Genomic DNA, 26,789 nt, shown 5'->3' with positions numbered 1-26,789 from the left:
ATCACGAAAACATACTATTCCCTTCTTTTTCCATATGGAAAAAGCTGAGTCAACTTTGGATGGATGAATAAAAAATTAGATTGAATGGGACTTGACAGATTAAATTTATTCAATCCAAAAAATTCACGAAATTGAAACCATATTCGTATTGTATGCTTAACAATTGGGTTAATGATATATTTACTTAATTTGTTAAGTGCAAAAGGGAGTGAAGCTCCTAAAATAGAAACTAATGAAAATTCAAGTACTGATTGGTGCTCAAGGTGTACCCATTTGTGGCACTGAATTACATCTGAATCTTGTATCCAAAAAATTAAATATCTGATATTAATTGCCCAATAATATAATCTAAAGTTAGGCAGGGCCATACCACCGTCCTTTTTTAGTTTTTGTAAATATTTCTTACTTAACCTTGGGTTTTTATTCTGCCAAATATATGAAAGAATTTTAGAATCAATAGCATCAAAAAAAGATTTCAGGATGAAAGTTGGAATCGCTTGAAATAAATATAAAAATTTTGGTAAAGTTGGTAGCAGTTTTGGTCAACCTTAACATTGTCTGCACCTAAGACAGACACAGAAAATGCTGGAAATACTCAGCAGGTCTGGCTGCATCAGTGGGAAGAGAAACAGACTTAAAATTTCAGGTCAAAGGCCCTTTGTCGACCTGAAACATGAACGGTTTCTCTTCCTACACGTTGCCTTACCTGATGAGTACTTCCAGCATTTTCAGTTTTTAGTTTAGATTTCCAGCACCTGCAGTTTTCTTTTTGATTGTTTGCACCTAATATCTTTACAAGTTCCCTTACAAGATTACAAGCTATTGATAAGGGGAAGTTCAGCTAATCTTGGGAGCTCTGATACCTATATTTATGCTGTAAACTGCATCCTCTAAGATCAGTTAATTTAATATAATCAGCAAACAAACCCAGACCTTCTGATAGTACAGTTTATTACCATCTATTAAGCCACCAGTGCAACTTGTAAATCACAAGACTGTCATTAGGCATACTGGCGTCAATATAGATGGGATCAAATTGCACTTACATCAAAGCACAGTAATATTGTGCAATCTTTTTACCAGCTTATGTTAGTTCCAATGGCCTGCTTTTGTTTTGTGGAAACTGGTTACATAATGAGTCACTGCATTTCAGACCTGACTATGCATGAAGTACTTTGGGATGTTTCAAAATGTGTGATATCTAATCATACGAGAATAACTGTACTGCAGTTCTCTTCAGAGATGGGCAAGTTTGTGCAGATTTCAGAGTGCATCACACACCCAGTGTTGCAGCTCACCTAAATCTCAGGACTAATTTTGATTTCTGATGTGACAAACCAAAATACAACAGGTTCTAAAATCTGTAATAAACATAATAAATACTGTTAATATTCAGCATGTTCGGCAGCATCTATGGAGAGAGAAAAAACACACTAGCCCGATGATAGTTCATCATACATGATAGCTTGAGCTGTATTACCCAATACATCTAACTTGTTCAGTTCAACCATACCAGGACTGCTCATAGCCTTTTGAATTCCAGGGATCAGCAAGCTTGTGAGAGGATCCACTTAAAGCAGCAAAGAGCTGGCTCACACAATGGAAAACATCAAGGGAAACCTATCTGAGTGACCACCACAAGCTATGGGAAATAAATCAGCTACTTAAACCTTAGATCAATATTTTATTTAATCAAACATTCAAAGGCAGGATTTACCGGGGGAAATGTGAAATTGTCTGTTTTGAAAAGTAAAAAGGAAACATACTATCAGAATGGAGACTATAGAGCTTTGAGATGGAGAGAGATCTGTGTGCCCTAGTGCAAGATTTGCACAAGGATAATATGCAAGTACAGCAAACTGTTAGGGAAGCTAACTATGTTATCGTTCATTGCTAGGGGAACCGAATACAAAAGTAGGAAGGTTATGCCTCGGTTGTATAGGGTATTGGTGAGACCACATCTGGAGTACAGTATTGGTAACTAAATGATGGAAGCAGTACAGAAAAGATTTTCTGGATTGATACCAGGAATGGGTGGGTTATCTTACCCGGAAAAATTGAGCTTGTATCCACTGGTGTTGTTTCGAAGAACAAGAGGGGACTTGATTGGAACATGTAGGATCCCGAGGGGTCTTGACAGGATGGCTGCGGAGATGGTTCCTCACAGGAGGATTGAGAACAAGGGGCCATTCTTTAAGACAGAGATGAGGCTAAGTTTTCTCCCCCACAAGGAGAATCTTTGGAACTCTCTTCTCGTAAGAGTAGTGGAAGCAGAGTCTTTGAATACTTTTAAAGCAGAGACAGAAGAGAGTCTTGATAAGGAAGCAGGTGAAAGGTTACCGTGGGTAGACTGGAAGGCAGTTGAAATTACTGTCTGCTGAGTCATGATCATTGAATGCCAGAGTAGGCTCAAGGATCCAAGTGGCCTACTCATATTCCTAATTCATATGTTCCCATTTTGTACACAAAATATATATAATTAAAGAGTAAGAAACAGTAGCTATGTGGTCATTAGTGAACTAGGCAGTAGCTTGAACTAATCATCCTGCAAGTTACATTCAAATCTCCCTGGCCACTTACCCAGCAGCCAACCCATTCTCACACAGTACCCTAGATCCAACCTTGATCCCAAGGGGCCCCACTCAATAGCACCCAAAATCTTACCGAAGTTTGCAATTACAGGGCCTCAACCAAAATGACCATTGACAGACTCTCGCCACAACATCTCTCCCACCTTTGGGGAAACATTAGAATGTTTAGGCCAAAATCTTGTGGATAATATTAGATTTGAATTTTAACATCTATCAGGTTGTAAGAGGAAGAATAACAGAACAAGTCAATGGTGCATGTTGTAGCTCATAGATCTAATCAATTTTTTTGTTTACAGGGCTTTAAAATTAGAATAAAACAGACAAATGCCTCATCAGTCAAATATAACAAGCACCTGACACTGGAATATTGGCAAGATGAGGGAAAGCTGGTAAGGTGCAGGGCAAGCTCACAGGTTGGGATATTCAGCCCACCCCTCTCCGTGCCTCAGCACACACTGACCCAACTTTGTAAACGAGGAATGATGGTGAGAATGTTCTCCTGAATACATGGTCCTGACAGTGTAGTTTTGCACCCAGTCTCTACTGAGAGAGAAAACAGATTCATACCACACCAATAGAGGCCATTCTGCCCATTGTGGCTGTACTGACTCTTCAATCCCAATTCATCCCACTCTCCTGATCTTTCACTTGCAAAGATTTCTTCTGAGCATGTGCCTGATCTGCTAATGAATCTGCAACCACAATCCTTCCATACAACATGTGGTAGGTCACAATAACTTGCTGTTGAATAAAATTTCCCATCTCCCCTTTGGTTTATTTGCCTCTGTCTGCTTTGTTACCAACCCCTCATTCATGGAAGCAGCTGCCTTAAAATCCCGTGCATTATATTGGCATGGCAGCAGGTCACTAATGGCCAATTTATTCATGCGCCCCTCTCCTGTAATTTACAGTTGTACCCAAGGCTTATAACAGAATTTCTGGGCAAGCTTCATTTTACTTAGTGTCATGATCACTTGTCATTTATTGGCTCTCCACTTGAGCTGTCCAGCTCCATGGAGAACAATTTCAGCTGCTTTAATCTTTAATAGAACTGAAGTCTATCACCCCTGGTCAGGATAATCAACACAGTCCAGCTGGAGCTTTAAATTAGAGACCTTGCTACAAATATTGATTGATACTGTGCCAAGCAGCTCCTAACAGCTAATAGTGTAGAATAGTCTGGAAGCAATCAGTCTATTTCAGAGAGTCAGTTTATAAAGTGTTGTCAGGCAGCATCTGTGGAAAGATAGAATCAACACTGCAGATCGATCATCCTTCATCACAAATCTGTTCCTCCTCCTCAAATGCTGCCTGACCTGCTGAGAATTGCCGGCATTTTCTATGTTTATTTCAGACTTACAGTTTTTGCTTTACCATTCATAAGGATGAAGCTTAGTGCTGTAAATGCACTGCCTGGGATATGCAGGGGTGAGGGGCTAATATTTTCTTTCCTGCTTGCTGTCAAGAGACACTCCTGCTAAGTGCCAATATTTTGATACAAAGTAAGAACTAGACTGTACGCAGCTATGCTTCAGTACAGAATAGCAGCTTACAAATGTTCACCAAAAGAGCTAATAGAATGGGGCACCATGTAGAATACTGATGGGGTACTGTGTAGAAGAATGGTTAGTACCCAAACCTCAAGAAACAAGTCTTCAAAAAAAGGATCAGAGAGAAGAAATGTGATTGTTATTGTGGACCAGAAAGAAAATCCTGCACTCAAAAGGGTTAATTTTTTTAAATTTATTCAAGGCCATTGAACAACAGTAAAGTTGCAGACGGCAAATGTATTCATAATAAAAAAGAAAAATATAAAGAAGTTCATCTTTTAATTTTACTCTACTAAACCTGACTCCTCCGAGATTAGTTTGAACGTATTTGTAATAAAGTACACCATCAGCAGAATCATAGTATTCAAGATACGATCCACTCCACTGCAGAACCCCTTCTTGGTAACGACAGCAACCAAAAAAAAAGCCTTGGAAACAACACCAGCACATACCTGTGGCAGGCCTGCTTCAGGAAGGTCATTGTGCATTTAAGTTAAGATCCACTTCCTGCTCTCTCACTTACACAACACATATTCTCCTTCAGTCCTCTAACCCCTTCTCGATAGAGAACTTCTCTTTAAAATCCCTTCCATGAATCCAGTCGAACGAATTGGCTTCATGCTACTAAACTAAAATGACAAAAGATGTGGAAGTTCCTGTGTTTCCCTGTTGCCAGGGTGGGGCTGAAGCTACAGTGAAATGAGACATGCCTGAGAGTCAAAAGGTGCATGCAGATTATTTACATTCTACCAAAGGGATTAACTCTTAATTACCACCCATGTTTTCCTCATCAAATACTAATATAGAATTTACCACAATTATCTCCCTAATAAATAGTATGGTGGAAGAGCTGGGAACAAGGAAGAGAGAGAGAAAAGTGCTGGGTTGATAGGTGGAGTGGCTGGGAGGTAGTGGGTGTTTGGCCTCAATGTCTCTGGAATCCGGGCCTCCAAACAGGAATCTAGGGGGTGAGAGAAACAGAAAATCAGACTCTGGTGCCCTGGGTCACCAATAAAGTAGGTGACACCACCCTCCTGGCCATTAATGGATGGAAGACCCCCATCCAAACATTAGAACATGACCTCACTCCATTCCCAGAACTCTGGTCCACCATCCTAGATCATCTGTGGGAGCAGTGATTTAATATCTGAAGTTGTTTGGGTCAATATTTAGAAAGATGCAAGGCCTCAATAAAAATCTGAGATTCTATTTAATTGCCAAAGCATAGAAGGCTATGGACCAAATGCTAGGCCAAAGTGCCTGTTTCTCTGCTGTATGCCTATGATTCTGTTTCTCAAGCTTGCATTAAAGCCACACTGGAACAGTGGAGGAGACCAGCGTCAGAATGGGAGCGTGACAAAAAGTTGCAGGAGCAAACAGCCAGAGCTCAGCATTGCATGTGCAGGCACAGAGGTACGAGATCACCCAAAGATTGGTTGCCTCACTTAGAGGGAGACAATGAAGAGAGTTGCAATGATAGAAAATAGGTTGGAAGTAGTACAAGTGGAAACGAAACAGGAGCATACAAGGACCTGGCCAGTGGTGAGGAAGATGACGAGAGGATTCTGGCAGAAAATTCCACGTTTCTAAGGGAAGATGCCAACTGGGAAAGAAAGCAGGAGCTGGGGGCACAACAAAGAAATAGATCAGGGGCTCCAAGGCCATTGTCGTTCTGGGGTGTTGAAAGGGAGGACAGGGCAAGATATGTTTGGGCCTAAGGCACTAAGGAAAACACCCAAGGCATTTAGACAGGTACATGGTTGGGAAAGGTTTAGAGGGATATGAACCATACAAAACAATACAGGCCCTTCGGCCCACCATGTTGTGCCACCCTTCAAACCACACCTAAGACTATCTAACCCCTTCCTCCCCCACATCCCTCTAACTTAAATTTCTCCATATGCTTATCTAACAATCTCTTGAACTTGTCCAATGTATCAGCCTCCACCACCACCCCAGGCAGCGCATTCCATGCACCAACCACTCTCTGGGTGAAAAACCTCCCTCTGACATCACCCTTGAACTTCCCACCCAATACCTTAAAGCCATGCCCTCTTGTATTGAGCATTGGCGCCCTGGGAAAGAGGCGCTGGCTGTCCACTCTATCTATTCCTCTCAATATCTTGTACACCTCTATCATGTCTTCCCTCATCCTCCTCTCCAATGAGAACAGCCCTAGCTCCTTTAGTCTCTCCTCATAATCCATACTTTCTAATCCAGGCAGCATCCTGGTAAATCTCCTCTGCACCCTTTCCAACGCCTCCACATGGGCCAAACACAGGCAAATGTGACTAGCTCAGATAAGCAATTTGGTCGGCATGGACAAGTTGGGCTGAAGGGCCTGTTTCTGTGCTGTATAATTCTATGACTTTGGGACTCTAAATGAATGAAAATCACAACCCTCGAAACTGAATCAGGAGACATTATACAAAATCAGATCCCCATTTGTGGCCCCTGGTTAACACAATAGTAGACATCCAGGCTCCACACCAAGCACCAGAAGTGTACTTCACCCAACCCCGTCAGACCAGAGCTGGAATCCAAATGTGCGGGTCCGTTCAGCACAACGGAACACTACCTATAAACCATCTCATGGCCTGTCCGAAGTAGTGTTAATTAGGAAGGGCCTGGAAATTTGGTGGCTAATACTTTTGGACTCCTCGGGAGATTTGTGAAGTACAATAAAATAAAAGCCTGTTTGCAGGAACATTTAATATTGGATGCACGCTTCAAATGAGCATCAAGCCAAACTTGTTTATCCACCTAATTATAAACTCCAACACATTCTGAATTTCACCAAGGACCTCAGCACCAGTCAGGCTGAAGCAATGCATTGTTAGGCACAGGTCAAATGTTAGCAAGCAGCAGCTTTTATAAGGATTTCCAAGAATGCATTCTTAAGTTCCCAAATGCGTTGCGTCTTGCCCAGCCTCTAACATTGTTACTTAAGAAATGAAGGACAATCTATAAAATGCTTAAAATTCAAAAAAAGGTAATAGTTAAAGACAAGAGCCTCAATATTAACTTCCCCTCCGTGCCAAGGAGAGGGTCTAAGAACCATAAAGTGACCCTAACCCACCACACATGAAACTATTTCCCTTTTTACAGGGCCGGATATGTTATCACAGGAGGTGGAATCGAGACTAAAATAGAGTCCCAAAATCCTAATGAGGAGGAGGGGGAGATTGTGGGTGGGGAAAGGAAATACAGCAGTGGAAAGGAAGCAGGACTGAATGGCACTTCAGCAGGTCAAAGGCAGATGGAAAAACTTTGTCAGTTCCCTCTGGAAAGGCAAGAGAAATTTTAGAAGACAAATTTGTAGAGTCTGAAGATGGTTGTGCAGAGAACAAAATGTCTCACGTCACAGATGCTTTTGACGGGGCCATCAATGTGGAAGAGAACGAGTGCCACCAGCAGCAAGAGCATCATGTGCGGAGAGATGCACGTGACCAGCTGAGGGATCAAGACCACAGAATCCACTAAGAGAGCTGATCGGGAGATTCTCAGCTTTCTCCAGAACTTCTGGAGGCTCAGTGCATCATGGTGTCAGATGTCTGCAGCCTCTTTAATATCCAGCCTCCTGCTGGGCCTGTTGCCATACATTGTCACTAGTTAATGAATCAATTGCTCTGCCTCTGGTCCCTGCCCACATGCTACAGAGAGGAACTTGCAGCTGGCTGCACGTAAATGCACGAGGCCTGTAACGGACGGAGTGCTGGGCTACGATAACAGAAACCAGAATGAGCAGTATTTGCATCCTTGACTTGTTTCCCCACAGTGCAAACCAAACAAAAACCTCTGATGGATCAGTCCACAACTGCAAGGGCTTTCATGCCAACAACGTTCATCGAGAGAGTACGACAGGGTGGATGTCGGTACGTTTCCACGAGTGCGACAGTCTCGAACAAGGAGACACAGTTTCAAGATCAGGGGCCTGTCACTGAAAGTCAAGGTACGTTGAAGTTTGTTCTGGCCGAGGGTAGCAATCTTTGGAATTCTCTATCCTGGAGGTCTGTGGATGATGGCTCTTTGGAAGTACTTAAAGTGGAAGTAGTTACATTTTTGAAAGATTGGGGGCTTGAGGACCATGGGGATCTGGCACAGAGGAATTGAGGCCTGGGGTAGATCAGCCACGATTATATTGAATGGTGGGGCAGGCTTGAAGTGGCGAGTGGCCTACTCCTGCTATTTTCTTGTGTTCTTGTTAGAGTGCAACCATACAAAACTGTCATCATATTTACACATAGCAGCAGTCTAACAGCTTTGTCCCACTCAGCACTGGAAATAACCTTAAAAACTAAATGCTACAGAACAAAAGATACCACTTCAGACATGGCTGATGACAGCCCAAGGACCCTCCAGCAACGAACACCTGGAGGGACAAAATGAGAGTCCCCTGACCACCCCATGTATAATTCTGCAAGCCATCGGCATGTACTCGGGTTGCATTTCTGTTGCTGGGCACGTCTCGAGATCCCCTCATGTAGTTACTAGCTGGGGGTCCAGGATATTGGTGGTGTGCTACACTCTGCACATTGTGGCACAGAGACAGAGCCACAGGGAGGACAAGCCACTTAGCACTCCTCATCTGATAAGCAAACCCAGAGTATCACTTTTCAAAAGCAAAGAAAACCAAAGCCAACATAGGTAAGATTTCTTTATTAGTCACATGTCCATCGAAACACACAGCGAAATACATCTTTTGCGTAGAGTGTTCTGGGTGCAGCCCGCAAGTGTCGCCACGCTTCTGTCACCAACATAGCATGCCCACAACTTCCTAACCCGTACGTCTTTGGAATGTGGGAGGAAGCCGGAACACCTGGAGGAAACCCACGCAGACACGGGGAGAACATACAAACCTTACAGACAGCGGCCGGAATTGAACCCGGGTCACTGGCACTGTAATAGCGTTACGCTAACCGCTACACTACCATGCCTGTAACATCCAGAGACCTGGAGTCTAAGTCCCACACAATAGCTGGAGAAGTTAAAGTAATTAAATGGATTTTAAATAAAATGCTGGTTTTGATAACAGTGACCATGAAAGTAATTGGTGGTGGTAAAATCCCATTTAGTTCAGTAATGTCTCTTTGGGAAAGAAATCTGCCAGCACAGTCTGGTCTTTGTGTGTCTTCAGAAATGGTAATGTGGGCAACTGTTATCTACCCTCTGAAATAGCGTCAGTGGCAAATAGGGATAGACAAATGCTGGCCTTACCACTGGTGCCCATAACACATTCTACTGTGTTGTCCCTTCTCATTAACATTCTAAAATTTCCCCTCACCAGAAACCTCCCCCATCCGTTTGGTTCACAACTTTATCTACTGCCTCGTTATTCGATTCACTGGGACACCGATACCAACCAGCCCAATTCAAGTGAAGACCTGGAAGCACAGCGTCTTCTTCTTCTTCCAGTGCCCCATGAACTTAAACCAATTTCTCCCACATATTCAACCTCTGATCTCATTTATCTAGTGGCAATTTGGAACAAGCACAAGTAATAATCCAGAGATTATTACCGGTGTCTGGTTTTTAAACTCAAACCCAAGATGGTCACACTCTTCCAGAAGAACATTCTCCTTCATCCTGTCTACATCACTGTTCCTATATGGACCACAACAGTTGGCTCTTCTCCCTCCTCTCCAGCCCTGATATGATGTCCCTACCCCTGGGAACAAGCAGGCAACACAGCTTTCAGGACTCATGGACCTGACTGCAGAGAATGGTAACGCTCCCCCTTAACAAACTAATCATTCCTACATTCCTTTCCACTCCCCCAACTCATCAGTCCTCACCAATGATCACAGTACTGATCCTACCTGAGAAACTGTCCTGCATCCAAAAAGAAAGTTTGGTTAGTTTCTCTACTCCTACTCCTGATCCAATTTGCTGGAAGTTTATGTGTATGAATGCCCATGGAGACAGGACATTTGGCTAAGATATCAACTTCAGTCCAATGCCCCACTGGCATCTACTCTCGTTTCATTCAGGAACACTGCCACGTGAATGATGAATCTGGAAGTCAACAGTATCAAGATAGCAGGCCCAGGAAACTGGAGACAGTGATTGCAGTTCCCACTGCTTTTAACATTGGCACTCATGCAATTTGCAAAACCATGCAGACTGGCTTGTGTACTGGGGTTACATTATGACCATATTATAGCTTGTTATTGAAATATTTTTGCTACTTTTGCCTGTAGTCACAAATTGTCTACAAAGTAGGAATAAGAAGATTTTAAGAACACAAAATAGGTTTATACAATCCATTAAGTAATAATTTCTGGTTTGGCTAACTTTTGCCATTTGATACACCAGTTGCGATCACCTGACTGTCTAACAAGACACACCCAAGTACTAGAACTAAGGTGCATTAGATTAAAGTTTGTAATGTTACCAAAATAATTGTTTTAAGATTGGAAGCATTTTTGAATTCAACAAGGGTTAAAACAGAATCAAGCAAGGAAATGAGAATGAAAGCAGCTTAATAACAGGCATCAACACAGATAATTAAATTTTCTAAAGGAATGTAAAGTGGAAGAGACTAGCAAAAGTAAATGTGTGCCCAAATAAAGAGAGATAGTAATCATTTTAGTGGGCACTACAGAAATGGTAGAAACATTAAACAAGTACTCCGTGCTCATTTTCATACTAGCAGACAAAAACAACTCAGGAAGTGTGGAGAACTTCTTGTGAGGTGGAGCAACAAAGAGAAGGGAAAGGAAACTAGTGTGTGTATTGTAAGAAAATGACCATTGCTGAGTTTATGATACAAATCATACCAGAAGGAAACTTACAAGGCCATATCATTAAGAAATTAAGTTACTTTCATCCCTGGACTTAAAGTCCCATCTACTCAGGTAGATGGTCTTTTAAAAAAAGGGCAGTTATTCCTGATATCTGGGCCAATATTAATCAACCTCACCAAATCAGATTATCTGGTTAATTTATCACTTTCTTGTACTGATCTCATTCTTAAGGAGTGTGGCAGCATCTAGAACTAGGGATCACAGTCTCAGAATAGCCGAGTATTGCAGACAGGAGAAACTTCTTCACACATATGGTTGCAAAGTTTTAGAATACCCTACCACAGATGACTGTAGATGTTCAGTCTGTCATTCAGTTCAAAACCGAGATCAACAGACATTCGGATAGCCAGGAAATTAAGAGATATTAGATTAATGCAGGAAGATGAGTTATGATTACTGAATCGTAGAACATGCTTACAAGGGCAAATGGCCTGCTCCTATTTTTTGTACTCTTCAATGTTCTTGGTCCTTGGGGCAGGCACAGTAGTGTAGCGGTTAGCGTAATGCTATTACAGCACCAGTGACCCGGGTTCAATTCCGGCCGCTGTCTGTAAAGAGTATTTACGTTCTCCCAGTACCTGTGTAGGTTTCCTCCGGGTGCTCCGGTTTCCTCCCACATTCCAAAGATGTACGGGTTAGGAAGTTGTGGGCGTGTTATGTTGGTGCCGGAAGCGTGGCGACACTTGTGGGCTGCCCCCAGAACACTGCAAAAGATGCATTTCACTGTGTGTTTCAATGTACATGCGACTAATAAAGATATCTTTATTTATTCATGTTACTGTACATCTTAAATCAGGTGCAAACAGGTGGATAAACACAGCCGTTTCTGAAAATAAGTGGAACACTCAACTTGGAATCAAATATCAATGAAAATGCTGGGAGATTTGAGTCTGACTCAATAGATACAACTGCCCATTTTAAAGCAGATTACTGCAGATGTCGAAAATCTTGTAAGGATAGGAAATGCTGGAAATACTCAGCCGGTCAGGCAGTTACTGCAGAAAGAGAAAGACAGATACCATTTCAAGTTGATGAGTTCTGATGAAAAGGTCATTGAACAGAAACATTTAAATCTGTTTCTCTCTCTACAGTTGCTGTTGGACCTGCAGAGCTCACCCAGCATTTTCTGTTTGAAGCCATGGTTCTATACTTCAATTTCAAAGAGCAAAAGCAACTCTGCATCTAAATTGCCCTGCCTGTGTACTGATGCTCAAGATAGCTCACTGGGAAAATCCCATTAACTGTCAAATGAAAATATTATTGTTTAATTAGCAATTTAATCCAGAGAATTTTTAATTGCTTCATTAAGCATCCACCAACTACTTCCTGACCCCAAGGGTTGTTCCCTACCTTATAACTTATTCCCAATTATCCTTTTGTCATCTGACTAGTATTCAGTAACATTTGGTCTCCAGAGAAACAAGTTCCAGCATCTTTGATACAATACTGAAAGTTTATCATTCCTAATTTTAATCCATAATGAGAGGTCAATCCTCAAAGTTCAAATGTTGCAACCGCACAATGACAGCTACACCCATCAAGGTAACAGATGAGAAACTGTCGTGCTTGGAGACACTTGAACCACAAGGTTTGGTAGGTCCAGGTGACCCATAAGTTATGACCATTTGGGCAGCAGAAATTTGCCCTTATGGAATTCACAAATCACTGCCCAAAAATTTGAGATGCAGAATAAAATTCACTCCCACAGAGCTTAAGGTGAACAAAGTAAATAAAAACAAATCTATTTTTCCCCAACTCGTGTTCTTTGACATGTGCACAGGTGACACGGCTTCGTGTTATGGCAAACAAAAATCAGGATACAGACCGTTTTCTCAGAATGCAACCCTCCCATAACGCAGGGATTGCCTGTACTCCTTAAGACAGCCCCCCTTGCTGCACCCTCAGTGGCCTCAAAATGGATGCACCTCTATAACCACTGCCCAGTGCATCAATGACCATAGCAGTTGTGGACCTGCCACTGCAAAGTTCAGGTGCATCAGCACCCATGGCCCTGGGCACTACTACACATTATCCTTGGGGGAGACAGGCCATGTCTGAGGTGAGATTGGGTTGGGTGGGGAAAACAGGGGAGAGAAAGGTTGAAAGCACAATTAGTGCTAGAGGCGAGTCCAGCCATCCAAACCTAATGAGGGTCAGCAGCTTTGGGTGGGTGCTCAGCCTGTGGCTTGAGAAATAGAACACAAGTAATGGGAGTGCCTTAGGAGGCCCACTCCATTGCAGCATTATACAGGCCTTGGTTGTCCTGGAAGTGACAACAGGCAGCATAGCCGTGCAGCTAGTAGAACTGCTGCCTCACAGCTCCAACAACGTGGATTCAGTCCTGACCTCCGGTGCTGTCTGTGTGGAGTCTGCACGTTCTCCCTGTGATGGCATGGGTTTCCCCCGGGTCCTCTGGCTTCCTCCCAAAATTGTGCAGCTTGGTAGTTTAATTAGCCATGGTAAATTTTCCCAAGGGCATTGGCAAGTGGTAGAATCTTGGGGAGGGGGAGTTGATGGCAACATGAAGAGAATAAAATGAGCTAACATGGGATTAGTGTGAAAATGGGTGGTTGATGGTTGTCATGGACTTGGTGGGCCCAAGGGCCTGTCTCTGTGCTGTTGTGTCTCTCTACAATTCTATGACTCTAATTTAGTCCAATTTCCCCTCACAATGCTCCAAAAGGAGCTTTGGATGGAACGCTATGCCACAACTAACTCAGAAACCGTGTCAGACACAGGTACTGTCAGAGTACCCATTCTCATGGCCATTATCAGAGGAAGTCATTTTCCATTGCACAGTGGTGGAATAAACCATGTTACACACACAAATTTCCAGGCCACACTGTCAGAAATGAGAATTATGCACAGTCTTAAGGCACACTGAAAGTTGCCTCACAGGTGGATAGGGTAGTTAAGAAAGCTTATGGGATGTTAGCTTTCATAAGTCGTGGGATCGAGTTTAAGAGCCACGAGGTAATGATGCAGCTCTACAAAACTCTGGTTAGACCACACTTGGAGTACTGTGTCCATTTCTGGTCACCTCATTATAGGAAGGATGTGGAAGCATTGGAAAGGGTGCAGAGGAGATTTACCAGGATGCTGCCTGGATTGGAAAGTATGGATTATGAGGAGAGACTAAGGGAGCTAGGGCTTTACTCTTTGGAGTGGAGGAGCATGAGGGGAGACATGATAGAGGTGTACAAAATATTAAGAGGAATAGATAGAGTAGACAGCCAGTGCCTCTTTCCCAGGGCACCAATGCTCAATACAAGAGGACATGGCTTTAAAGTAATGGATGGGAAGTTTAAGGGAGGAGATATCAGAGGGAGGTTTTCTACCCAGAGAGTGGTTGGTGCGTGGAATGCGCTGTCTGGGGTAGTGGTGGAGGCAGATACGTTGGTCAAGTTCAAGAGATTACTGGATAAGCATATGGAGGAATTTAAAATAGGGGGAATATGTGGGAGGAAGGGGTTAGATAGTCTTAGATGTGGTTTAAAGGTCGGCACAACATGGTGGGCCAAAGGGCCTGTATTGTGCTGTATTGTTCTATGGTATTATTTCCCAAAAATAAAAAACAAAATCGAAAGGTCTGGAAGCACTCAGCAGATTAGACAGAAGCTTCAAACTGAAGGGTTTTGTTCCTGTATAATTAACCAAAACATCCTGCAATTTAATCCTTCAGTGTTTCAGTTGTTTTGAGATACAAAGATAAAAATTCCATACAATGACTTACTTAGTCATAAGATTTTTTTAAAAAAAAGATTATCCATCTTAAAAATCTTATAACCAATTACTTGAATTACTTGGTTTTAAAAGAGCAGTCACCACTGTCAAGTTGGCAAACACAATAGCTAACTTGCACATAGAAAAAGGCTCTCAGAAAGCTGCTAAATTACCAGGTTATCCGTTTTGGAGGAATTTGTTGAAGCAGGACAAAAGGAAGAAATTTCTTATTTTCTTGAATAGGGAAATGGGATTTTATTTTATATCGCTTTTTCTTATACATGGGACATAGGCTCAATGGTCTCAAAGCAACCCCATTACTCCCACTCCCCCACTTATTTCCCCTTGATCTGTTCCCCCTCACGTGCACATCAACTCTCCCCTGGTTTTCTATCTGAGTAGGCAACCTAAATATTAGTTTGATGCCACATTCAAAGGTGTACTGCAATGCCCTCAGAGTAGATTTTCCCTCAAGAAATGCCCTAAAGTGATTACATACTTGTCCACAGTGAGGTTTGAACCCCCAAAATGATTCTCTGGCAAGGGGTAATATAAACTGAGCCAAAATGACATTTAGCTCAACCTCCCTCCAGTAAAACTAAATGAAAAATAATAAAGCCAAACACACGAATGTCTTTCTCCTTCAGAGAATGTGTTCCAAATCAGATTCCTATAAATGCTAGACCTGTTTTATTTTGCTTCCGAAAAGACATCTGGAGACCATCTGAGCAGCAATTCACAAAATAAGTGACCCCAAATGACCTGATTAAAGCACTCAAGATTGATCAACATGTTTTCAGCCAAATTGTTCGTGAAGGGTAAGCATTCAACTTATGTCTGGTGAGGTTTTTTGGTAAACCAAATGCTAAAAAAATTATAAGCAGGAGTTATCAGGGAAGGAATGAGATGCAAACAATTCTAGAAATGTTTACGCTAATTTTTGGAACAATAAAAGACTGAGTAAAGCAGTGAGAAGTTATATGGGGAGTTGTTGATTGATCAAATACTAATGAGCTTCTTGCATTTAATATTTCACTGTTTTTTCCATAATGCCTACTTCCTTGTTTCACTCTGCTCCTGAAAAGCATTTCCCAAGTTCTGGTACCTCACCTAATGGACATTATTCATTTGCATTCTTGACACCAAGTGTGAATAAGGTACTTGACTTCAACTTAATCACAGCAATTCTGTCCTGATCAAAGTACAAACACATTCAATAAGTGATTTTTTTCTTTAAAAAAAATGCAGAGAATTACAACAATATCCCTTCTGTTACTATAAGGATGGTAAGCACTGAATTTACCAACTGAGATACAATTTTCGAATTATGCCTGCCTCCTATTACTCTTGATGTTTCCTGGATGGAGTGAAGACAATTCTCCTAGTTTGTCCTCATAGTTGTTTTCCTGAAATGTTCATTTATTTCAAACAATATTTGATACTGTTTTCTGCCAAGTCCCTTCAGAACTGGAAACTCTTTTCCCTGCTCAGAGATGTCTTATGAACAAATAATAACCTTGTCCCAATTTCATCACTTCAGGCAAGTCTAGATATCACTTCATAGAAGTCAGCAAAGATAAGGTGAAACATCTCCAAGTGCACAAAACAAAAACTTATTTTCCACTCCTATATTCTTAAATATGACTGCACAGGTGACCACCATATTACAGCCGTTTGGGTTACAGAAATTCACCCTTAGAGAGAGCTCAGCAATCACTACCCAGAAGTTTGTGATATGGAACAACATTTGCTTTCACGGAATTTGTGTGAAAAAAATAACAATTTTATAATAAAAATCAACTCGTGTTTCTTGATGCACGTGCAAATGATGTGGCTTTGCATTATGGAAAATCTCGATATGGTCCGTCTTCTAGTACAGAGGAAAGCAAAGGCAGTTTTATTTTTTTTAAGGAAGAGTAATTAGGCCTAATCTTCATAGTTCTGCTCAAATCTAGTTTAGAACATTGTTGGCTGATGATTCTTATTTCCTTTTATTTAATATTTCAAACAATTACATTGACTATTAGAGACTGAAACCTTTAAAAGAGGGAGACTTACCCTGGCCCGGGGGCTGTGGTAGCAGAGTCTGAAAGAAAATAGAAAGAAGTTACTGACTGTTGTTATTAGTACAGTTTTTATATTATTTTTTTCTTGTTTGCTAATCAAGGCGTCCACCTTGATCTCCAGAGGAAACGCCCTGACATATCTTGGTGATCAATCAATAGACGTTAAACCTTTTGATATCTTGCTCATTCACTTTACAAACCACGCATTCAGCTACTGATTCACGGGTTGGAACAAAATATTAACTGATCCATCACTTCCCCATGCGCAAACATTCCTTAAGCTGAAGGCAGCTAATTCAAGGCAGATATCAGTTTAAATGTGGCTTCTTCCTGCCGCGCATGGCTCAGCTAACCATGAAGCTATACATTCTGAGACTCAGTTATTGTGAGACGGGAATGGTTCTTTCCTGCTTTTCTTACCCATGCTAATAGAATGCACAATCGAAGCTGTAGGAGACACAGCAGGATTCAGGTGAGACGCAGAGCTCAAAGTTTCCTCTGCAGGGAATATGGAAGGTTGGCTTGTGTTTAGGAGGGCATCATCCTGTACAAATTGTGTTGACTTTGTTGCATCAGATATTGATGTTGTATGTAGAACATCGGCAGCCTGATTATCACCCAGTTTTTCTGGTGAGTTCAGCTGGGGCCTGTTTTCGATACTGTCATCATCTTCACCCAGGCTATCGAAAACAAATTCTTCACCGTATTCTTCATCTGAAGAGGACTCCAACTCTTCAGTCAAATGGTTACCTATCAGTACAAAGAGAGCAAAGGTCACATTTTTTGCCCATGCAAAACCACAATGCTCTAGTCTGACCAAAACTGGTAAGAGTCTTACAACATTTCTTCTGAAATCCTGAAAAGCATCCATGAAACAGCTTGTAATTTGAAAAGGATTCCTTCACTCAGCTCAATCTCCAAGGTGTCTCTCTCTTTGGCAAGCTTTCTTCCATTTTTCCCTACATCATAGTTATGGCTACAGCCATTACCCCACTGAATATTTGCTTTAAACATCCTAAAACATCACTGACAGGCACTCCCAATGAAATGCCAGTCACTGGAGCATGCCAGATTTTAAATGCTGGATAACAAAGCATTTACTGCACTTCAATGGCTGAACAATATCTCCCAAGGTCATGAGACGTAGAATACAAGGCCAAGCGTTGCTTGTTCTTTGGAAGACGCCTGCAGACCACTCAACTAACCACAAATTCAACCATCAAAGAGACAGGTAACAAAAAGGCACGAACTGATACATTATCTAATGCAAGTTCCAGGCCACATTCTGGAAGTGAAGAAGTTATTGCTCAGAATAAACTCTTTTGGGTTCAAGGCTTATTCTCCATTTCATCCCACAGATGTACCTGGTTTTGGCTTCTGTCCTTCCGTTTCGAGTTGACCCTCAGACACCGAGGCCTCATCAATCATATTCTCTTCTCTCACAGTTTCACCCAGGGCCGCGTTGGACAATTGGCATTCAATTTCCTCTCCTTTCCTATCTGAAAGGAACATCAATAATTCACTTAAGCCAAGAGAGGTAACAGTTGCACTCCCTTTATCAGGGACATTCAAATCCAGTTGCATTAATAATTTTTAAAAACTCACACTGCTAACAAGTGTTAAAGCATTCTAACCCATCAAACAGAGAACTTTACCAGGGGGAAGGTCAGAGAAACGGGTGGACATTCAATAGATCAGATTGATTAGAGGTTAGAATTGAAAGGGGCAGGGATATAGTGACTGAAACAAAACTCACCCTCCAATGAGGAACGATAACAAGCCATGTTGCAGAATCAGAGGAATGTGGACAATCAATGGTGAAAATGACAAAGTGAGAGGGTGAGAAAGTTAATCCAGAAGGACTTTGAACGACACGATGTTGCATGGGAAAGGCAGATCTCGGCTGGTTGTCAGTCGAGGATGGAGACAAGTGATGGGGAGTATTAGAGGGATCAACTCTCAAGGTGACAAGCAATTAGAGTTTTAGCATCAGCGATATTGTTCCAAAGGCAAATAGAGTGGTCTTAAGTTAAAGGAACACAGATGGTCAAATATAACACAAGTTCACTATGACACAACAACCTTAGAGTTTGGAGTCATTGACGGATAAGGATGAATTCAGTTTTGGCATTAAGCTGGTTGAAATTCAGATCAACAGCTTTGAAAACAAACTATGCTTCTATTGATTGTAGTCTTTGTTCTCAAATCATCCCAGAAGTTTTCTATTTTTGCAAGTTCTTTTACTGTTTTTATACCGGCAAGTATTAGGAATGTCATTCAAGCAACAGTGAGATGAATGATATTAATGAGTTGATTGAATGAGCCACATTGACCAAGTCATCAGGGAAGCTCCTGCTCTCTAAATACCTTAATGCTCAAGGCGGCAACATCCATCAGTCAAAGATCCCCACCATCAAGGCCATGCCATCTTCTAGCAGCTACCATCAGGCGGGAGGTACAGAAGCCTGAAGTCCCACACCACCAGGTTCAAGAACAGCTAGTTCCCTTCAACCATTCGGTTCTTGAACCAACCAGCCCAACCTAATCACTACAGTTAAGCAACACAACAACCACTTTGATCACTTTGCAATAAAATGTGCTTTGTTTTAATTGTTTTTTCTTGTAAAAATTGTGTATAATTTATGTTTTTTCTCATGAATGCTGCTTATCTGATGCTCTGTGCCTGTGATGCTGCTGCAAGTAAGATTTTCATTGCACCTATGCATACATGTACTTGACAAAAAACTCGACTTTGACTGCTGTGTTATCACTTGTGGCTGATGGTACCAAATGGGAACATGTGAAAAATAAACAAAGAAAGGATTGGAGAGTGTTTCTTACGAGGATAGGCTAAGTGAGCGAGGGCTTTTCTCTCTGGAGGGAAGGAGGATGAGAGGTGACTTGATAGAGGTGTACAAGGTGATAAGAGGCATACAAGGTGACAAGAGGCATAGATCGAGTGGACAGTTAGAGACTTTTTCCCAGTACGAAAATAGCTAACTCAAGGGGGCATAATTTTATGGTGATTGGAGGAAGGTATTGGGGGGGGGGGGGGGGGAAATGTCACAGGTAAGTGTTTTTTTTACACAAAGTAGTGGGTGTGTGGAACACACTGCCCACAGAGGTGTGGGAACAGATACATCAGGGACATTTAAGAGACTCTTGGAGAGCCATATGAATGATAGAGAATGGAGGGCTATGTGGGAGGGAAGGGTTAGATATATATTAGAGCAGGATAAAATGTCAGCACATCGTGGGCCAAAGGGCCTGTACTGTTCTATGTAAAATAAAGTTCTAATGACAAAGTGACAAAACTAATCACACTGACCAGATCATGGAGCAAACCTTCCCAGAGTTTACTGATAATAACTTGGACAAGTAATGTCAGCAGCAGGCCTAGCAGAAACAGAGCAGCACATGGACGGAGGTGAAAGTGCCCATGGAGCAAATATTGAGGGGTGGCTGGACAACGATTGCCACGAACCCAGATACGAGCTGTCATCTGGCAATGACATTGTACAGATGTACAGGTGAGCAGGGGGACCTGGTTCTTATATCATTAGGTTTCCGCACAGTGCTCCCCTCACCTCTTCTGAGACTAGATGACCAGAGCAGCAAGTTGTCGCACATTTCAATGACAAGCTAATTGCACCAACACGATAGACAAGCTCATCAATGAAATAAACAGGGCTGAATATTTAGTGAAACAGTAAAATAAGCCCCTGCAATAATTATTGATGTAAAGTTGATTCAAAATATATGCTTGGAACCTTTTATCTCTTGGAAGATCCTCAACATGATCCCAACAATATTTCTTTGCTATTCATCTCCCCTTTTTACTTTCATTTGTGTATTCTTTTATTTTTATTAAATGCTGGCACTGCATTATGTAGGTTAAGTAGTAAGCCATTTTGCACCCAGTCAAATCTCTGTGATTACAAGGCAAATGAGGAAACAAATTTCATTAAAGAGTCAGATCCATAGATATTACAGCCAAATAAAAGTGTGTAATTTTAATTTTGAGCAGCTCTAGTGTTAAGGGGTCTTGATGCAGTTAATCTTCTGCTGAAATATTCAAAACAGTGCAAGCAAAATGAAAGTTGGAGTTTGGGGAAATCCTACCACCTGCTGGTGTGTTGTGGAATTACAACCTTTTGTTGTTTCTGGAGAAATAGCAGTTGTCCATGCATGACTCACTGTACAGTACATTTTATACTCTTCTGCACTTATGTCTACTGGAGTAATGCACTACTTTCCATGGGATTACTCAGCTCCATCATGTAGGTGGACAGAAACCTGGGGTGTAAACATGCGGGACGAGTTCCCACTTCCTGAAACAGATGGCCTAATCCTGAGAGCTGATATACATTTTGGTGAGTCAAGCTGTACCTGAGGATTGTGTGGGAGCCAATACCAGACAAGCAGCCATCTGCATTTGGCTGCATTCCAACAATGGAAGGGTACTGTTCAATGATGAATTTTGTGCAAAAACTGGGACTGACTGCTTTTGAACAAGGGCTTCCATTGTTAATAACGGAGGTAAAACATTCATCGATTGCAAGAGGGTAGGGTCATCAGCTATTGACAAATCCTAAAAGTGACAGAGGGAAACAGGATGTTGGCTTGAGTTCTGATGCTGCCATTGCATTAAAGAAAGCACACTTCAATACCTTAAAAAGTCTCCACATCACAAGGTACAGAACTCCAATGGTTGGTTTACGTATTACTCATACAGAAAATTCCACCATAAGCTCAGTGATTATTAAGTATATGAAGAGCAGACCAATTATAAAAGGTCTGTAAAGGAGATGGAGAGGTTTCTGCCAAGTGCGTGTGTAGGGCCCATCGCAGTGGTGAACTGCCAAAGAGCTCCCATCTGACTCAATAGAGCCCATTGAAACTCCGTAGGATAGGAAGCTGGCGAGAGTGCCGTGATTGCATCCTCCAGCAATGATCTCAACACAGCAGACAGGGTCATCAAGAGGGCAGATTTATATGGGCCCATATCGTAGGCAGTTATCTGAATGGCATGGGCAGACATGCCAGTGGTTGACAGGACTCCTCCCTAGGACCCCACTTAGCTGGCCTCTGCTCTTACAGGGAGAAAGGGAAGTCCTTTATAGATTGATCTCTCACCTGGAGCCCCATCCCCACCCCTTCTACTCTGCTGTTGCACCTACACCAGTACTCCCAGAGTCGGATGGGAACTTTTTGGCAGTTCATCACTGTGATGGGCCCTACACACGCAATTGGCTGTAACCTCTCCATCTCCTTTACAGACCTTTCATAATTGGTCTGCTGTTCATGATAGTTAATAATCACCAAGCTTATAAGTGGAATTTGCTGAATGAGTAAAATGTAAACCAACCATTAGAGTTCTGTCCCTTGTGATGTGGAGAATTTGACCAGTCCTCTGGTCAAACCATGGTCTACTCCTTAATTCAGGCTACAACTGTTCAATGGACTTGTATCAATAACAGAAGCCTCCCTGTTAATCGGAGATGTGCTGGATTCTTTGAGTAAACACGAGGCCACAGTCTTTAAAATGACACAGACATCATCCCGTACGTGAAGTGAAGATGTCTGGCCTGTCACACAACTTTGTGACCTACATACAATTGACAGCAACAAAAAAATCCAAATGTTTTCTGCCTCCAAGGCACCTCTCAACTTAACCCGACTTAAAGCTGGGCAATGCCACAATATTCTGGGCTAAGTTCAGGGCAAAATGAACTGCTTTCAAATTAAAAGCACAGATTCAATCAATCCATTTTGTTTTCCTTTCCTTGGTTTACTTAGTCTTGCTGGAGGCCATCTCAAAAACTGAAAGTTGCTTAAGAGTGGGCTCCAATATCTACAGTAACATCCTGCAGTTTGAGGGTGGAATTAATAGTATATGGATCTTAACTTTATCACCACACTGCTCCAAGTGTGAAAAGAGTGGAAGCCATCTTCAGGAGACGCAAAAGTCTAGTCACCAACCTAATACTTCTCTTCGCACAGATGCTGCCTAACCTGCTGAATAATTCCATTTTCTGATTTATTCTCTGGCACTTCACTAACAGAACAGAAAATGCTCAATGAGTCAGACAGCATCTGTGGAGGGAGAGAAACACAGAACGCCAGATAACCTTTCATGAGAACTAAAAATAAATGAGAAAACAAGTGTCTTTTAAATTGCAGAGGGGGGCAGGGGGGCGGAGGGAACAAAAAGAAACATCTGGGAGACCAAGGCTCCAGGTGACAATTGCTTTTGGTGACTGCTCAAGAGAAGGAAATGAATGTTTGTGGATTACTACTGATCTGTCTGTAGGTGTATAACTAAAAGTAGGTGGCTGAGGGCAGTAGAGAGCGAGAGAGGAAAATTCAGAGACTAGAAAACTGAAACAGAAGAGAATGCTGGAAACAGCCAATCTGTGGAGAGAGAGAGAGAAACTGAGTTAATGTTACAGAACTGGTCAGGACTGACAAACAGGCAAGACTGGTTATCTAAAATTGCCAATATGTTGTTATTATCCCCATTAGTCATTTGCTACTCAGGATCTTCCCGTCATGTTCCTGTTTCCACTTAGCCAAAGATGTACTCAGCATCTGGCCAAGGCCCAGCTCTACTTCGATGTGTATCATGCAAAACAAAAATCACACTGAAGTTTGCTGCAGAGACGTACCACTCAGATACATTTCATGCTCTATTTCCTTACAACATACAAGGAGGTCATTGAGTTCATCACATCCATGCTTGATTTCAGAGCAATCCCATCAATTGCCCCACTTATTTCCCTGTAACTATTCTCTCATACCTTCCCATCAACTCCTCCCTGATTCTCCGGCCACCTGCCTACATCAGGGGCAATTTACAGCAGTCAGCTAACCTACCAATCCACAGGTCCTTGGGGTGTGGGGTGAAACCCACACAGTCACAGGGAGTAGGTACAAACTCCACACAGACAGAATCAGAGATCAGAATCAAAGGATCGAGGCAAGGGTGGGACAGTGCAGTAGCTAGTAAAAATCACAGCCTTACAGCTCCAGTGACCAGAGTTCAATCCTGACCTCCGATGCTGTTTATATGGAGTTTGCACGTTCTCCCTGTGACCGCGTGGGCTTCCTCCCACATCCCAAAGGCACATGGATCGGTCGGTTAACTGACCACTGTAAATTTTCCTGGGTAGCTAAGTGGTAGAATTTGGGGGGGGGGGGGGGGGGGGGAGTCAATGCTAGTATGGGGAGAGTAAAAAATGAGTTTAGTGTAGGATTAGTACAAATGGATTCTTGATGGTCAGCATGGACTTGGTAGACCGAAGGGCCTGTTTCTGTGCTGCAAGACAATGACTGTTCTCAACAGGCTTATACCAGTGTTTACCCACTATACGAGTCTCTTTCCCACCTTACCTCATCTCATCCAACCAACACATTCCCCCGATCTAGCTCCCCTTTATTGCATCAAAGCTACTAACCGGAGACACATCTCACTGCTCCCTCAGTAAGGATATAGTCACCTACCATGTGGCCAAATGGAATGAACAACCAGTTTTTGGTGGGGGTTTTGTTTTGAGAGTGAAACATTGGCCAGAACATTGAGAGAACATCCTGCTCTACTTTAACATGGAGCTGCAGGTTTTTAAAATGCCCACAGATCACGTTGTGCCTCAATTTTTAAGACTGCGCCTTCAAATGGTCCAAACATTCCTAAATACTACTTTAAAACATTAACCCAAGTCTATGAAGGGGACTAGAACCTTGCAATGCAAATTGGGAGTTAAGAAATGGTTAACGCAAAGCTGAAAAGCCCCTGGGAGATTTTCATAACTTCAATCACCCTTGTTTATGCTGGAATGGTATTAGAGAACTGTCTTCTAAACATAGTATGGGTCTAGTTACTATAAACACTGCCTTGTTCATTCTGCAGAATACATGACATACAGTACATTGGCTGAACTTGTTCTCACATTGAATAACATTTCCTTCAACTCTATTCACTTTCAGTAGATCAAAGGTGTAACTGTGGGAAGTTGCATTGGTCCAAGCCACGTCCATCTCTAAGTGGAACAAACCTCATCCAATCTTACCCAGACCTTGTCTCTCGATTTCTCTTCTGGTAAATTGACTACAATAGTGTTGCCTTCTGCACTCAAAAATGTCTTACTCCTACTACCAATTTCATAGAGTCACATAGAGAGAGAGCATGGAAACAGGCCCTTCAGCCCACCAAGTCAGTGCTAACTATCACCAACCCATTTACACAAAGCATATACAAATCCCATTTTACTTTTCCTATATGCCCATCAATTTCCCCCTAGGTGTGTCCACTCACAATCACTCTAGGGGCAATTTACAGTGGTCAAGCTTCCAAGCCACAAATTTTTGAGACGTGGGAGGAAATCCGAGCACCTGGAGGAAACTCCCACAGAGGGCACCCGAGGTTAGGATTGAACCTGGGTTGCTGGAGCTTGGAGTCAGCAGTTCTACCAGCTTCTCCACTGTCCTCTTACTTTCACATTGTCCACTTCTAAATGTTCCTTTTCCACATCTATCTGCCTCAGTAACAAACGTTCATTACACAGACTTCCACAGTGACCTCAGCTATACTTCCTCCTTGGATCCCTCATATCTGCTCCAACGACAGGACCGTCCACACGGGTGCCTCCGAGATGTCTCCCTTTTTCCTTAACCATGTCTTCCAGTCTACCATTTTAGACAAAGCCCTTGTCTGTGTCTCATCTATTTCCTGCATCCACACTCTCACCCCTCTTCTCCCACACAGACCAAAGGGTAAGACTGCCTGGTCTCCACTTTCCACTCCACCTGCCTTAGTGTTCATCGGATCGTCCCTCTCAATTTCTGCCATTTTCAAGAAGAATCCACTGACAGACACATCAGCCCCATCCCTCCACTCTCAGCATTCCCTTCACAATTCCCTGGTCCACTATTCCAACTCCACCAACAACTCACCTTCTTACAATATTTTCACAAGCAACCACAGAAGAAGCCACACCTGCTCAATTACCTCATCCCACCCCACCGGCCAAGTACTCAAACAGAACTTCCAGGTGAAACAACAATTTACTTGCAATCTTTCCAATATAGTGCATTGCATTCACTGCTGACAACGTGGTCTCCTCTACACAGAGAAACCAGACACAGATTGGGTGACCGCTTGGAGAAGCATCACCATTCAGTCTGCAGGGGTGAGCTTCCGGTCGCCTGTCACTTTAGTTCTCCGTCACACACCCATCGGACCTTTGTCTGTGGTCTCCTGCACAGCTCCACAAAACCCAATATAAACCTGAAAAACAGCACCTTAGCATCTGTCTAGGCACAACACAGCCTTTGGGCCTTAACAATTAATTTGACAGTTTCGGCTAAACTGTGCATCAGAACTGAGCAGTTCTGCTGTAAGGTTATCCACCAGCAACATTAACTTGGATTTTCTCTTTCTCCACAGACACAATGCTTGAACTTCTGGGCAATTCCTGCCTTCTCCTTTTGGTTTTGGTCATCTACAACAGCTTCCATCAGCATTTCATGGTTTTTCTACATCCCTTTGTTTGCTTGCTCTCCAACTACCCTCAGGGACCTAGAAACCAGGTGGCTTCATAAACAGCTTATCACCATGACAACCCTTTGCCCTACACACCTCTTTGTTTTACCCTCTTCCCAATTCTGATGGAGGATCCTCAGCCTGAAATATTAACCCCTTCCGCAGATGCTGCCTGACACTCTGAGCAGTTCCAGCGTCTTCTACTTACTACACATGGTATAACAGGTAAAATTATTGAAGAGCAATTCTTCATCCCTCTGCCTTTCCCTGATGGCTGAACAAAGTTCCTGGAGGCAAAAGTGATTCCCCAGGATGCTGCCTGGAATGCAGGGCTGTAGTTATAAGGAGAGATTGGAGAGGCTGGGTCTATTTGTACTGGAACATAGAAGCTGAGGTTTATAAAGTTATGAGACATGCATACAGGATAGATCATTTTTCCCCCTGGACAGGGGATCCAGAACTGGAAGTCTCAGGTTTAAGGTGAGAGTAGAGCAATTTAAGGCATCTTTATT

At 42.5% G+C, this 26,789-nt stretch overlaps 1 protein-coding gene across 5 annotated transcripts in view; it reads right to left on the bottom strand.

Annotated features, from left to right (window-relative positions):
- The window catches only part of LOC127583433 (rho guanine nucleotide exchange factor 10-like protein), a 141,348-nt gene that overhangs the window by 84,470 nt on the left and 30,089 nt on the right, over nucleotides 1-26,789 (bottom strand). For 4 of the 5 annotated variants that reach the window (XM_052039438.1, XM_052039440.1, XM_052039437.1 and 1 more), the window contains 3 exons: nucleotides 18,101-18,235; nucleotides 17,157-17,486; nucleotides 16,729-16,756 (listed from right to left, as the gene is read on the bottom strand). In XM_052039438.1, the coding sequence (XP_051895398.1) occupies nucleotides 16,729-16,756; nucleotides 17,157-17,486; nucleotides 18,101-18,235 (493 nt within the window). Of the gene's footprint in view, nucleotides 1-4,593; nucleotides 4,849-16,728; nucleotides 16,757-17,156; nucleotides 17,487-18,100; nucleotides 18,236-26,789 lie in introns of those variants that run through there. The other variant, XM_052039441.1, reaches the window with a different exon arrangement.

Source organism: Pristis pectinata, chromosome 26, assembly GCF_009764475.1.
Source record: "Pristis pectinata isolate sPriPec2 chromosome 26, sPriPec2.1.pri, whole genome shotgun sequence".
NCBI lineage: Eukaryota > Metazoa > Chordata > Chondrichthyes > Rhinopristiformes > Pristidae > Pristis > Pristis pectinata.
This window is presented reverse-complemented; position numbering and strand designations above follow the sequence as displayed.